This window comes from Sceloporus occidentalis, unplaced genomic scaffold (assembly GCF_023333645.1).
Source record: "Sceloporus occidentalis isolate IW3139 unplaced genomic scaffold, rSceOcc1.0.p SCAF_6, whole genome shotgun sequence".
Classification (NCBI taxonomy): Eukaryota; Metazoa; Chordata; class Lepidosauria; order Squamata; family Phrynosomatidae; genus Sceloporus; species Sceloporus occidentalis.
This window is the reverse complement of record NW_028316986.1, coordinates 131,895,432-131,910,815: the sequence shown is the minus strand read 5'-3', so window position 1 is coordinate 131,910,815 and position 15,384 is coordinate 131,895,432. Positions and strand designations below refer to the sequence as shown.

The window sequence follows — 15,384 nt, the reverse complement described above, 5'->3', positions numbered from 1 at the left end:
AAAAAGGCGTTTTGTGACGTTATGGAGGCCACGCGCGGGGAGGGGGGAGAGGGGCAGGAAAAGGGGGCGGGGCGTCGCAGCACCCAACAGAGAGAGGGAGAAGGGGAAGAAAGAAAAAGGCGGGACTTAAGACATCCCCGCCCACTCCACTCGCGTCGCTCCAATCGCCTTGCGCGAAGGCCCCTTCACCAGAGGCCCCGCCCACCGTCTGCGAGACCGTCTATTCCTTTCTGCGGTCAGTGCCGCGTTAGCAACAGCAGCGGGCCGAGGTTTAGGCTCCGCCCATTCCGCCTCCTTCTTATTCTCTGGCCGCCGGCTCCCTCCATCGCCGCCGCCCTGCTCCTCCGCAGTCTCCGTCGCCACCCGTTCCCTCCGGCTCCGCTCCTCCTGCCCTCGGCGGTGGCGCCCTCAGCACCCAGGCTGTATGATCAGGCTACAGTCTTCAATGAGTAACCATATTCCTGTGAGTAGGACGTTTTCGCGCGCCCGGCCGCACACCTTTCTCCCCCTCCCAGGTCGCCGTCGTCTCTTTGTTTGTCTGTCCGACGTGGTTGCCTTTCTGTTGGGCGGGCGGGCGGGCGGGCGAGGCAAACGGAGGTGCTGCTGCTTTGGGAAAGAGGGAGGATAGACACAGCATATATAGGCAGTGTCTCTCTCTATGTGTGTGTGTGTGTGTGTATGCATATACACACACACACCTTTCCAGCGTCATTGTCTTCTCTAATGGTCCATTTTCCCTCAGGATGGGGCTAAAGTAGAACAAAGTATACATATCTGTGTGTCTGTGCTAATATGCACACTCACACACATCTACACAGACACACGCGGACCCAGGTCGTGTGTTGTAGTGGTTTGAGCGTGAGTCTGGGGCTCTGGGGACCAGGGTGCGAATCCGCCTCCTCTTCCTGGCACAGAGCCCCAGAAGCCCCGGGGGACGCTGAGGTGAGTCCCTCTCTCGGGGGAAGAAGAAGGCAATGTGGCAGACCTCCCCTGAACAGAGTCTGCCAGGAAGAGACCCGCCTCCATAGGTTTACCTGAGGGCCAAGCCCAGTCGGGAAAGGCTTGGGAGGCACAGAGCAATCATGTCTGCCTGCCTGCCTGTCTATGTGTGTCTGTGTGTGTGTGTAGCGCCGGCTCCAGGCACGTACTTCACTCATCCACTAAGATGGGATCTCTCTCTATATATCCCTATGTATCTCTCTCTCACTGTATATGTATGTCTGAATCTATACCTATCAATACAAAAGTGTATGTGGGGGGGAGGGAGGGGGGAGAGAGCAACGCAATCTCTCTTTAGCAAATGGCCGAAGCACGTGCCTGGCCCCTGGAGGAGGAGGCTCTCTCTCTCTCTCTCTCTCTCTCTTTTCCCACCCGGCTTTTCTTTTCCTTCCCTTTTTGACCGACCAGGCGCGTCCTCCTTTTCCCGGACAGGCCCCACCCCTCTCCCTCTGGTCCAGGACGAAGGCCTATTCCCAGACGCCCTCCATTTTGAGCAGAAGCAAGCCCCGGCTCGGTGGTCTCCCCCCCCCCCCACGAGGGCGTTTCTTGAGAGCTTGTGTATGTGGTCCTGCCCTCGGGCTGAGGAGGAGGAGGAGGAGGAGGCGGACAAGTCAGGGCTTGTCCCTGGAGCCGCTGCCCGCCTTGCCTTGCCTTGCCTGCCTGGGGTGACTCAGAAGGGGGGGGGGGGGCTAGCGAGCTGAGTTTGGGCCCCGCCTGCTGGCCAATGACGCCCACGACGCTCCCCGTCACGAGGGGACCCACGCTCACCATGATGATGATGATGATGATGACGCCCCTCCAGGGAGAGAGGGAAGCCCCCCCCCCTCAAAGCCCGGCTCCTTGCTGGTCAATGGCCGCGACACCTCCCTGAGGATGGGGCATCTCCTAGGCTCCTCTTCGAGGACTGGTCCTCCATTTCATGCCTTCCCTCCAGGAGGCATTCCCAAATGTCCTCCATTTGGAGCATAAACTAAGAAACAGGGATTTAGATTTATATTAAGTGTCCTTAAAAACAGACCAGAGGGTTGGTTCTCTTTCCTCAGGTGGCCAGGCAGCCTCCTTTGCTAGGATACAGCCTACATTTCCTCCTCCTGCCCAGGAGTAATTCTTAAATGGACTCCATTTGGAGCTTGGTTAAGAAGCATGGATTTAGATTTATATTAAGATGTCCAACACTTTTCTGGAAGGTCCTATGCCTTACAGTGCCTTGTCCTCCTTTGTGGTCACAACCTCTTGTCTCCCTGCCTAGGCTGCATCCACACTGCAGCAATAAGGCAGGTTGAAACCACTTCAGCTCTCATGGCTCAGTGCTGTGGGATTCTGGGAATTGTAGTTTATTGTGGCACCAGAGTGCTCTGACAGAAGATTAAATGTCTCCCCAAATTACATTTCCCAGCATTCCATAGCATTAGAGCCAAGGCAGTTACAGTCATACCAGACTGGATTATTTATGCAGTCTGAATGTAGCCCAAGACTCCCTGTCCTCCACTGCTCTGCTTAGGTTCTGTGAATACAAACCCACAGCCTCCCTGATCAAGTCTAACCACTTGGTCTTTCTCTGTTTCCCAGCATCATTATCTTTTCTAATATTTTGTGTCTTTTCATGATGTGGCCAAAGTAGGACAGCCTCAGTTTAGTCATCCTGGCTTCCAGGGAGACTTCAGCTTGCTCTGTTCCAGAACCCCTTTGTTTGTCTTCTTGGCCGTCCATGGCATCCTCAGCGCACTCCTCCAGCACCACACTGGAGAGTGTCACGCTCTGGGCTAAAAACAGTTGGTGCAACTGGTTAACTTCTCCCCTGCTTTATTGGAAGCTTAAGTTAAGAGGGCAGCCACATCCTCCATCCTGGCAACGTGTCAGCAGCTCTAAGGCGTATTGGCTCCTAAATTCCTAAAGGTCATTGCATCTTAAATGTCCTTGCAAGCTGGAAGTAACTGTTCCTACTACATGCTATGTTGTCTTTCATTATAACCCACATGTAGGTAGTCCATGCATCATGAAATCATGCCTCTCTTGATTCAGGCTGCTGCCCTAGTCCACTTCCTTCTATTTTCACTCTTGCCGTTTATCCATTGCTTTCTTGTTTCTGCTACTCCTTCCAGCACACTCTCATAATATCAATCTGAAATTCTCAGTCTTAGAGGTCTGCACTTGCTTGCTTTCTGTTGCTTCAAGGAGTTGCCAACAATGTCTTCGGGTCCACGTCACAGACTCTTGTCACTCTACTTTTTTCAAAGCGTTGCTGGCCCTTAAGCCATCAGCTGCCAGTCTCTGGAGAGTTTTCTGTAGGTAGGCAAAATGTGGTACCATCCCCAGTCAGGTTGTGGGGGAAAGCTGATTCTTCTACATCAGATAGTTCAAGAAACACACCTCTACAAATTAATTTCTTATCCAGCAGTGAACGGTGGAAGATTTGCTGAGGCAACAAAAGTAGCCCACAGTGATTCTACTTGGGGAAGCATCTGCACAAATTAGCATGGTGATTTTCCTTTGGCTAGAAAGCCACTTTATCTGGAGCTCTTGTACTTCGTGGAACTTTTCCTAGAGAGAAGCTGGCAAAGTCCAAAGTTGTTGCCATTTCTCTGAAATAAAAGTTGCACCTCAGGATTTCAGTAATCCTTAGTTAAGATGCCTTCTGTCTGAAGTGCTTCGATGCTGTAACCCTTCCATACAGCAGTTTGCTTGGATAACTTACATGTGAAATCTGTAAATCGATCTATCCCTGCTTCACCATTGCTAGTGGGTGAATGCTGGTGCTAGCTGTTAGTAGAGGACTTTGTGTGCCACAAATGGCCCCTCCATTTGTGTGTGTTTGGTGGCACATGGGAAATAGTAGTTTTGTTTCCGTTGTTTTACTGTTGAATATTAGTTGACAACAAGGGCAGGGTGCTGCTTCCAAGTCATTTTGGGGTGGTCAATGCATTCTAAAATGCTTACTTGTGGTAAGCATTTGGTTTGCAATATTCTAGGCAACACAGTTTTAAAAAATAGACAAAAGTAGTGTTGTCTGTCCCAGGGGAATGTCCCACTGCACTGATGCAAAGTTGAGCTCCAAAGGTTGCACAGGGAAGTTTCTAAATAGTCTGTCACATGATTCAAGAGTTTTATTTGCTTGAATACAACATATGATCAATCAAATATCCTTGCAGATAGGTGAAGAACAAACCTGGCTGGAGAGTTGCAGTGCCAGCAGTGGAAGGGCTACTTGCATCAGTTGAAACTGCCCCACAGGAGAAGGCATGCACTTCCTGTCATAACTATTCCCTTGCTGTTTTGTTCCTACTCTCCAACAGATAAGACTTGAGGAAAATCAGGGGGAAAAAATCTCTTTCTACTCTCCACAGGAAAAAAAAATCTGCACACTGGTTCTTCAGATCCAAGCAACCGTATTACTTTTAAAATTATGCACGCATGTGTTACAATAAGGGTCTTAGGGACATTATTTCCTGTTGTGAGAAACGACATACTTGCCACATGGAATTTCAATAAGGAATTCTTGACAAATGCTGTCCCATTAGAAAGCAGTTCATTCAAGACTTCTTTTGGCCTGATTGATTGCATTAAACATTATAGTCCTAACGTTAGAACTAGAGGAAGAGGGGAGGTTTTTGGTTTTTGTAAATAGTCTTCAGCAGACAAGGGCAGCAGCAGCAGAGGTGACTTCACACACAGCTGCCATGGTGATAAGAAGGATATGTCTGATCACTTTGTTCCTTGAATCCCATAGAAGGAGCAGGATGTTCAGACCAAGCCTTGGGAGCACACTGTACTAGTTCTAGAGGCACTCATATAGCAATTTAGACATTTTCAGGGATACATTATTTCAGTTAGAAAAAAACAACGCCTTGACTGCAGCAGATGGTGGCATCACGGGCTTTAGAAGGGGGAAGGCAACTCTGGAAAAGAACCAGTGATGTTCATAAAAGATACGAAGGGGTAGATGAATGGCTATATCAATACACTGTTTGGGGATGGTATAGATAACAGACCATCATACTTCCTGTACAGCTATTGTTCAAACTTGCAGTGCATTAAATTTTTAGAAGTTGTTCCTTGATGTGTAAAAACACCATGTCCTTGCATTACCAAAACTAAAAGTTGGCTTTCAACCACCCATTGAATCCTATTGGGAATCCAACAGTGTTCTGCTCCATTCTCCACAATAACCATGACAACCAAGCTGTCTTGGCCTGAAAAGGAGTCATCTTTAAGAGCAGCTGTTTCGGAGCAGATAATTGTTGGTGTTGGCTCATGTTATCTGCAAAATCCTGTTTCCTTTCACTGCAGTTTCTGTGGTCTTGCTTTCCTCTCAGTTGCTGAGGATTAGCATGTTACTAGATAGATAGTATTTACACTTTCAAGAGCAGTTGTATATTAATGTTTGTTACAACAGTTCTGTTAAATAGTACTAGTTGAACTCGTTTCATATTTATTTTGGTAAGTGTTCAGTTAACACTTTCACTGTGGCTAGCGAAACTGTTCTGATCATTATTGTCTTTTAAAGACATTTGGGAACTGAAGAGAAAAATATGTTACACGCAGTGCTGGGAAGGAAGCCAGGCAGAACATGCTGAAAAAGTTTGATTCTCAAATAATAAAGAGAACTCCTAAATAATTAGAAATAATAAGTCCCCCTCATAAGAAGCTTGTGGCTCAGGTTAGGATGAGAATGACCATTGAGGGAGCATTCTAATAAATACTGACTTGGAACATTTGTCATCTTGGTTTCAGTCCAATGCATTACCTGACATCACAGCGTTCCTGTACAAAAACTTCCAGTGTAGCCAGGGTCTGCTGTGCGGTTGAGATGCTGCCCTGGCTGAATTTGCGAACCATACTATTATTTGGGATGTCCCACCAAAACCTGTATTTCTCTTGAAATACAGTATTTTTTCTTTGAGATTGATTCTAGCCCTGTGCATCTAATTCCAGTTTCAAAACCCCTATGCTATATTCCTTGTTTGTTTCCACAGATCTATAATACACTTTGTTATTAAGGCTTCAGATAACATCTGAGTTACAAGCATCAGATATTTCTGAGTGCCCAAGCATTTTCTGTACAAGTTTCCCACAGCCTGCAAAGCTGGCACACAAATCTATTTTAGCACTTCATCTGTTGTGTGTATCTGGCTGGCTCCATTCTATGCCATCATTCTTTAGAACAGTGATGCAGAATATGTGTCTTTTCATATAGTGTTGGACTAGAGTTCCCATCACCCTTCAGTACTGGTTTTGCTTGATAAAGTTGATAGGCATTGCAGTCCAACAACATCTGCACCATACAGTGTTTTCACCTCTGATTTAAAACGAGGTTTGAAACATTTTGTGTTTGAAACATGCTGTAGCTTCAGCTGTCATGGCTCAGTGCTTTGGGATTCTGGGAATTGTAGTTTATCATGGCACCAGAGTGCTCTGACAAAGAAGGCTAAATGTCTCCCAAAACTACAATTCTCAGCATTCCGTTCATCATGTTTCAAATTTACGTTCATGTGTTTCAATTTAGTCTGTATTTCAAGCTGCTAGGTGCAGTTGGATTATGCTTTCATTTCTTCTGCACATAGCTCTTTGCAGAGAATTTTGAACACCACTGAGTATACATCTTGTGTAATCTTCCTTGATATGTTATTAAATTGCAGTTACTGTCTGATAATCTGTTTTGGTCATTATGTTCATACTCCAGAGACAAAAAATTATTGTTAGCTTGGAGTGTTTTTATTTAAAAAGTTGTGCTTAATTCCAGTTCTTGTGAGACAGGTGTTTTCCCCTTATTAAATAGCATTGATTCAATAAAACTGCCTTCCCCACCTCACCTAGCTTTCAGTAATTAGTATTCTGAACAGTAGAAACTGCAGGCTGAACATTATTCCACTTAGGCTACAGTTCTTACGGATGGCTTCCAGGTCCACAGAAAACATGGGAGCTGAATTTGTCCATGGGCACTATGGCAAAGGGTGTCTTGGATAACTTGGATATGTATGGATTACTTTCCACACAGAAATATCCCATCAAGATGATGTTATGTACCCATCAGAATTTGAAATATTTACAGTAGAGTCTCGATTATCTGACCTTTGATTATCCGACGTTCTGGATTATCCAACGTTCCATGCTTCTTCGTGAGTGCGCAGCTTGGTTCTCCTCAGCCTGTGGGGAGTGCACACACTCCCCTCCAAGCCGCCAAGGAGGAAGGGGGAAGGGAGGCGAGGGACTTTTGTCCCCAATGATGGTGTGCATGCACGCATTGTCATTGAGGACAATCTGGATTATCCGACATATTCGGTTATCCAACTATCAGCTGGCCCGTTTATGTCGGATAATCAAGACTACTGTATACATTAGAAAGGCCAGAAGAGCAGTAAATGAGCTCAAATCAATATTTTGATCACATTTCATTGTTGGCATTAAGAACCCTGGGTAGGAGGAAGTTGTCTTGGCTTATTTTAAGAACTGGGCCAGCCTAGTGTAGTAGTTTGAGCACTGAACTATGAATCAAGAGACTAGGGTTCAAATCCCATCTTGGCCTTGTAAACTCATTGGGTGATCTTGGGCAAGTTATGCTTTTTCAGCCTCAGGATAGCAATGGCAAACCCGCTGAAGAAACTTGCCAAGAAAACCCCATTATAAGTTCACCTGAGTTGAAGGCACGCAACAATAACGATATAGGCTCCGTACTTCCTAGTGCTCACTGAAGTGTGCTTTTTAGTGTTTTCCTTGATTTTAAGAGGATATTCAATCATCCATGTCCAGTGTGTGAACCCTTCATACAGTCTTATTGCACCCTTAACAAATTGTTATCCAGCATTCATTCAACTTTACAAAATAATTTTTCATGTAATGGTTTTCTGAGTTGTGCAGCTTTAAAAAAAACACTGATGTTCAGAACTGAAGACAGTATTTGAAGTGATGACTTCCTGAGAACTGCTTACAGTGGTTTTGTTCTGAATTGAACTGAATTGTTCAGTTTTGTTATTCAGTATAATCTGAGAAATGGCAAAGTACTTGTGCACTTTGAAAGAAGGTTTCTTTCTCATGTTATATGTGTGAGCTGTAGGATAACTAGAGAACTCCACAATGGAGTCTTATTTAAATTAAATTAAAGACATTAATAGATATGGCTCTTGCCTCCCCCCCTTTTGTTTCTGTCAGTTTATTTATTTAATATAAAGTTATTTAAAAAGTTGCTGCTCTCCCCTTTTGACCATTATGCCTTTTTTCCTCTTTGCAGCAGTTCTGTGGTGTTCTTGGTCACACATTTATGGAGTTTCTGAAGGGCAGTGGGGACTACTGCCAGGCACAGCACGGCCTCTATGCAGACAAGTGAACTGTAGAAATCGATTACTACTCCACCAAGAAACCCCCATAAGAGTGGTTACCAGGATAAGAAGTGTTGAATTGAAATTGGCAGAGCATTTTTACAAAGGAGTTTAGACCTGGATGGGGTAACCTTGGTGCACTGCCTTTCTTTTTGCCTCAGTATTACTGGATTGAAGAATTGCTGCTTCTTATTGAGAGGTTCATTTCATTTCCCATTGCTCCCAACCTCATACTTGTCAGCACTGGAAACTTTGAGTGGCTTTTTGTGAAGTAGACTTCAGTCTCTCCATCACTTCTGCTAGTGTTTCTTTTAAATATCATTGTCATTCATCTTCATTAAGTTAACATGGCTCGAATGAACCGCCCAGCTCCTGTGGAAATTACATACAAGAATATGAGATTTCTTATCACTCATAACCCAACCAATGCAACCTTAAACAAGTTCATAGAGGTAAGTATTTTAGCAGGAATTCATACTCATCCTTTTTGTAGTACTGAGAATGTATATATTTTTTAAAAACATTTATCTGACACCTTTCAGTCATTCCTAGGGTAGGTTTCATTTTTTGAAAAGCAGTTGCATGTACAAAGAAATCCAGACTGCAGTTAGGCTACTATATATGAACATTGCAGAAGTGTTGTTTGCAATGTTCTGCTGCATTCTGTTTGCTGAAACGGAGAGAGGTGATCATCTCCCTCTCATGCCCTGAAACTTGTTCTGGAGCTGAAAGGGTTGAAGGGAAGGAGAAAAAGCTATTGTACTAGTGGAACTAAAGCATCACAGTGTTGAATCCTGATGTAAAAGTTTAGTCTAAGGAGTAGGAAAGTACAGTTAATGACACAGTCAAGGTCATGTAGACGTAGCCCCACCTATAAATACTGTGCACTTTCGCCATGCAGTGTGGGGAAGTATACTGTTGTGGCCAAAAGAGCAAGCTTGTGCTCCTTGAAGAGGTAAAAGGCAATAATAGATATTGTACTCCGCATTTGAAATAATGGCTGCATTTTCTTCTCACTCTGAAGTCTTAATTTATTGTTGCCATGGATGGGGGCCTAAGGCAAGAATTGTCCTATAGATGACAAAGCAAACCACAGTTTGGTCACTTGCAGGACACATTTGTTTATTCAGCTCTAGTAGATTCTAAGTCTTAACTATAGTTTGTGTAGGGAAGAGGTTTTGGACACGTGAGAATTGGCATTTGTTGTATACAAATTTGGACAATTATAGTTCTAAAGGAATAGGTATAAACATAACCATTTTTTTCCTTCTTAGGAACTTAAGAAGTATGGAGTTACTACAGTAGTAAGAGTCTGTGAAGCCACTTACGACACTGCTCCTGTAGAAAAGGAAGGAATTCAGGTTTTGGTGAGTAGCTTATTTTACCATCTTGAGATGTTTAGTAGCAGACTATTACGTATTTTTGTAATTCAATGAATAATTGAAATAGAAATAGCAAGTATATTTCTGTACCCCTTAAGCACTACCTAAGTGGTTTACAATGTGTAAGTTAATTGCCCCCACCAAGCTGGGTACTAATTTTAGTGACCTGCGGACGGATGCCAGGCTGAGTCGACCCTCGAGCCCTGCCTTAGATTGAAATCACAACCTTGTGACTGTGAGAGGCTGCACCACCAGCATGAGAGTTCTTAAAATTCGCCTTTCAAAGTGGCTAGGGATGTTCCCTTTTTTCAAAGGTGAGAGATGTGAAATAAAGTGAATGGAGATACTTAAGACTAGCCATGTTGCTATCACATCTGCTAAATGTTAGGCACAGATTGAGAAGAACGGTTTGTGGAAATCTGTAGGCCAGTTGGCTATCCTTTGTCTTCAGGACTAGTGTAGAAATCATACTTCTGTATTTCCCCCATAGAGTGCATTAAAAAGTAATGTTACTTAAATTGAAAGATTTGGTTCTGTGATTGAATGACATCATATGTGTAAGCTGAAAGTCTTTGTGTCTGAAAACATTAAAATAGATGGGCAGCCATGGGTGGTCTAGGAGCCACCTTGTCTCATTTTCCACTACCTGAATTCTTCATCCAGGGAAGCTATCAGAAAGTCCCTTCCAGTTTTTAAAAAACTAATTATTGTCATACCTTATTTCAAGCCAGAATTGTACTCACTGCTGGCTTCCAGGGAAATGATTCTCTAGATGATGGCTTTGTTCAGGGCAATCTGGAATAGGGCCAGGGATCACACATTCTTTGATGACTACATGATTTTTGAATTACAAGTATTAATGTAAATTATTTTGTTTACTTGTTTTTGTTAGCAGTTGCTGCAATAGTGTGATAGGATGAGGTAAGATAATTGATTTTGTCTTTTCCAGGACTGGCCCTTTGATGATGGTGCCCCACCATCTATCCAGATTGTTGATGATTGGCTAAACCTCCTGAAAGTTAAATTCCGTGAAGAGCCTGGCTGTTGTATTGCTGTACACTGTGTTGCTGGTCTTGGAAGGTAAGCAGGAGTTCTAGAATCATGAGGATCTTCTCTTAGGGTTTTCTGCTTCTTTAGGCATAGTAACTGGTCCCATATTTCATGCTTTGTCTCTGTGCTGTAATCATGCTTAATATATATATGCAGTATTTTGTTCTTAATATGGAATAGGGAACAGATTTAAGGCCTTTACTTCATTGGCTGTGTGAAGCCAGGTGACACTGGGCATGCAATATCACACACTGCTATCACAGATTACTGGACCCAACTTGATGCCATTCTTACCTTTCCTGTGGGGGAGGGGGAGTAAGGGAAGAACAAAATTGCATGGATTTTGCTCATTCTGCGTTTTACCACATTTAGAGAATGCAGTGCAGTTGACACTGCCTTCCCTTGGTTAACCTGGAGAAGAGCCTGGAGACAACAGCAGGGATTTCTGCTGTGCTGCTGGCCTTCCTGTTGGGGAGGGAGGTCAGTGGCATAGGAGGAAACTCCACTGTTAACCTTGAATCTCTGAGTGGAGTGGGGGACTCTCCAGCAAGCAGCATTTGCTGGAGTGGAACCCCTGGAGCAACTTACAGGCTGAAGATTCACCTCCAGTTTTAAAGGATGGTGAAATTGGAATGGTCTGCCAAATTGCTCAGCTTATATGACCTAGAAGGGGAGGGGTAGAAAGGGGTGAATGTGTGAAATGAGCAAAGCTGGGACACAAACAGAACTAATTCATAGTCTTTGAAAAAGGAAAAAAATGATTGGCATATAAATCCATATTCTCTTATAGTCTGTGAGTGATCTTTGGGCTTCTGAAAGCTAAAATTTTAAGGACCTGGGAAAGTCTTTCTGATCCAGTGGGTCAAAACTCAGATCTCCAATTTGGAGCCTATAAGATTCTTTATCACTATCTTAAAATCATAGTGATAATTTTTTTACAAGATATGTTAAAGCTGTTTACCCCAGTGTTGATCCTGCCCAATATTTTATTGCCTAAAATTCCCAGCCAGCATATCCAGTAATTGATTGGAGTTACTGTTGAGGATGTGTAGTTTATGGACTATACTCTATTAGGAAAAAAAGACATATAGGCGGGTTACAGACCGCCCGTTTGGGGCGGTCTGCACCCGCCCCTTTCCCCAGTGTATCAGGGCCTCAGTGGCCAGAACGGCAGCCGCTGAGGCCCCGATCCGCCGCTTTCTGGGCTGTGGAATGGCAGCCGCTGAGGCCCCTTTCTCTTTTGCGCCGCTAGGCGCAGCCGTGTGAAAGCTACGCCCAGTGGCGCAAACCAGGAAGGAGCTGCGAAACAGAGCTCCTTCCTGCTCTGCGCCAAGGGTGCACTAAGCACCCTGGCGTGGAACGATGTCACGTCCACGCCGCCCCGTATAGAGGCGGCGTCGTCATGACGGCAGCCGTGTTGAACGGCTGCTGCCATTTTGTGCGCGCAGAGCGCGCACTAGGGTTAGGGAGTGCGGAAGCACCGCCCCTTCCTAACCCTAGTACGCGCTCTGCACGTACTATATGGCCTGTCTGTAACGGGCCATACTTCCCATTATTGCATTAAATCCAGCATCTTAATACTAGGTGATTCATTAGAAGTCTCTTCCATTGGCAAACAGAAGGTACTTCTCCAGACCCTTCTCTTCTCATAGCTTAATTCATGAACTAGGTTTTTAAAGCAGCTTTGACATGTTGCTTCAGTTTTCATGAATCCAGTGACTAAGAGTTCCAAAATGTACAGTAACCTGAAGTTGTATTCATCACATTATTACCTGTCAGCTATAGACAGGCTAAAATTGAAATGTTGATAACAAGTGTTTGTGTTAAAGTGGGGATTCAAAAATTTAACTAGAACTTCATAGTCACAAGCAAGATAATTTGGAAAATATTCTATATAAAAGCATTTTCTTTCCCCACAGAGCACCTGTACTAGTTGCCCTTGCACTCATTGAATGTGGAATGAAGTATGAGGATGCAGTGCAGTTCATAAGGCAGTAAGTATTAAGGATCTGTCTGATGCTTGCAAGCCTATGGAGATTTGTTGTTACCTGTTAGGAAGAAGTTCGTTCCCTACTTCAAAAATTTTAACTTAAAAGCAGATTTGATTGCATAGAATCATATGCAACATAACACTTCAAACTGCATTGAATTGAAAAATCAGCTGGTAGGAGATTATCAAGGGCTAGATGACAGTTGGTAAATGAGCTAGTGCCTAGGAAAGACCTTAGGTGAGATAGGGTAGATTGTACAAGAGAACAAACACAGAAATGCTCAAATCTGTAACTGCACAGGAAGAACGGACCTGCAGGCTGATTTAGGAGGTACTGATGCAGAATTAAAAGCTGTTATTTGGATATATATGCAAATGCAAATGTAGTCATATATTCTTATCTCTTCCTCTTCTCATTTGACACTATTGAATGTGGACTTCGCACTCAACATACTATATTGAATTTTAATGCATGTTGAAATGAAATACCTGTGATAAAATACTTGCAAATCTGTCATTTGAACTAATGTCCATCTGACCCCAACCCCCCTCCATCACATTTTCAAGCTTGCAGTGGGGTGTGTGGGGTACAATACCTCTTATGTTATTGGCTAGTTGAGGCTTACGGTACATTAAATGTTTGGTGCAGAAACTGTAAACCCCTCTGTCTTAGACAAAGCGAAGTTGTGCCACTCAAAGCACAAATCTTTTAAAACTCCCTAATAATTTGATTTTTTTTCTTTTTGTACTTTTTCTTTAGGAAGCGCCGTGGAGCCTTTAACAGCAAACAGCTTCTCTATTTGGAGAAATATCGTCCAAAAATGCGCCTACGTTTTAAAGATTCGAATGGTCATCGTAACAACTGTTGTATTCAGTAAAAAAACCAAGCTGCCTATATTGCTGCTTTGGAAGTAGAAGACTAAAACTAGAATTGGGAAGGTTATGTGGCAAAACGTACATGTGTGTCTAACATGAAGCTTCTGTAGGTGTAGGCCACAATGTTGGCAGAAGAGCATCTTTGTTTAGATGATGATCTTTTTAGTGAACAAGAAATGTACATGGCCTTTAAATGTCTTATTTGTAATTTGTATCATTAAACTATCTGTAATCATGTAGCTCTTTTTTTTTTCATTGAAGTCCCAATAGTCAAGCCTACCAGAACATAAGTAGAGATTTAGGTGCCAAAAGCCCAGTGCACTGTTTCTGTATACCACAGTATAGTTTCATAGTAACAGCGGTTACCTGGAGCTTTGCCCTTTTCTCAACTGTCATTTATGTGTGGATATGGTTTCATAGAATAATTACTGTGTTTGTCTCCCACAATCACACTAGAATAAGTATCAGGATTTGCGCACAGTTGATGGACTTGGTTGTGTTTGGTGTCTAAACTTGTGTTAATCCTTTTCATTCATACACATGCACTTTTTCTTTCATAAAACAAACTTCATGCTGTACAGAAGCACACAAGTCTTTAATGTCTCCAGACAAAACGCCTTACAGTTAAATACTGGCACATGATGTGCAACTTTAGCAGAGAGCCTGTAATAAGATGGGAGGGAGCTAATTAATATTTCTAGTAAAATGTTGCCTTTTGTCTTGTGCAGGAAGTATAGAAAACGCCCTTTACTTTAGTAAATATTTTTTTAATGTAGAGATGCTTTATCGTAGCTGAAAATTCTTGATCATAAAATTTCTGAAGATCTTGTAATTTCTTTTATCGTACTTATTGGAAGTTGTTTACCAACTCTTGCTTTGTTGGAGTGATTTTTGTTTTTTTCCTTGAGTTTCTGTCATATATATGACAGTTCTCTGTAATATTTTGTATGCCTTTTGAGCTGCGTAACTTAATATTTGGATACTTGATAATTTGTTATGTAATTGATAAAATGGTGGTGTGTATTAATGTTCAACCATATATTTATACGTCTTGGGAATGTGTGGTTATAGTACTGTGGGAGAAATAATTTGCCAGTGTTCACCAGCTTGTAAAATCTAGTGTGAGAGCTCAAACATCTAAATAAACTCAAAGCTGCATTGCAGTATACTTCTAATTTTCTATTTGGGGTATGGGAGGGCAAAGACTCTGGACTAGATCATACTATGAATATATCTTTGGAAATTACAGTCCTGGAAGCGTTGTTGCCTGTAAGCAAAAGCATGAAGGATTTTGTGCATATTTTTGAAAAATCATTGCAATTGATGACTATACTTAAGCTTAGCCAATAGCATGGATTCCAAAATCAGGAACCAATTAAGTAACTTTCTTTTTACATATGTTTAAAAAAGAAAATGGAAATCAGTACTGTTCATAAAAAGACTGTGACACTTTCATCCAAAGCCACACTACATTTTAAAAAATGAATTGTATCAAGTAACAGCCTTGAGCCTATCTGGGGAAACCATACTTTACAGCTGGCTAAGTAACAGGCTGTTACTTTTAATATCTGTAGCAGTGATAATAAATTCTCAACACTATCCAGTATTTCAGTACAGTCAGCCCTCCGCGGATTCAAGCATCCATGGCTTGAAAATATTCAAAAAATACACACTAAAATGTTTTTATTCATATACTACATACTATATGAATTAAAATATGTTAGTGTCTGTATTTTTGTTCACATGTTGATATATATTCACATTTTAACATGAA

General features: G+C 42.8%; 1 protein-coding gene and 1 long non-coding RNA gene across 2 annotated transcripts; both read left to right on the top strand.

The window, feature by feature from the left end:
* Positions 1-223: 223 nt before the first annotated feature.
* LOC149311404 (uncharacterized) lies at positions 224-8,322 on the top strand. The gene is made up of 2 exons (XR_016281788.1): positions 224-463; positions 8,225-8,322. It is a non-coding gene; the product is annotated as an uncharacterized LOC149311404 (long non-coding RNA).
* A 3-nt stretch (positions 8,323-8,325) lies between these two features.
* On the top strand, positions 8,326-14,773 carry LOC149311403 (protein tyrosine phosphatase type IVA 1-like). Its single transcript, XM_089531003.1, has 5 exons — positions 8,326-8,764; positions 9,587-9,679; positions 10,644-10,774; positions 12,664-12,738; positions 13,495-14,773. Exons 1-5 carry the CDS (start codon positions 8,660-8,662, stop codon positions 13,610-13,612), a joined length of 522 nt encoding a protein of 173 aa, XP_089387129.1. The 5' UTR covers positions 8,326-8,659; the 3' UTR covers positions 13,613-14,773.
* Positions 14,774-15,384: the final 611 nt, after the last annotated feature.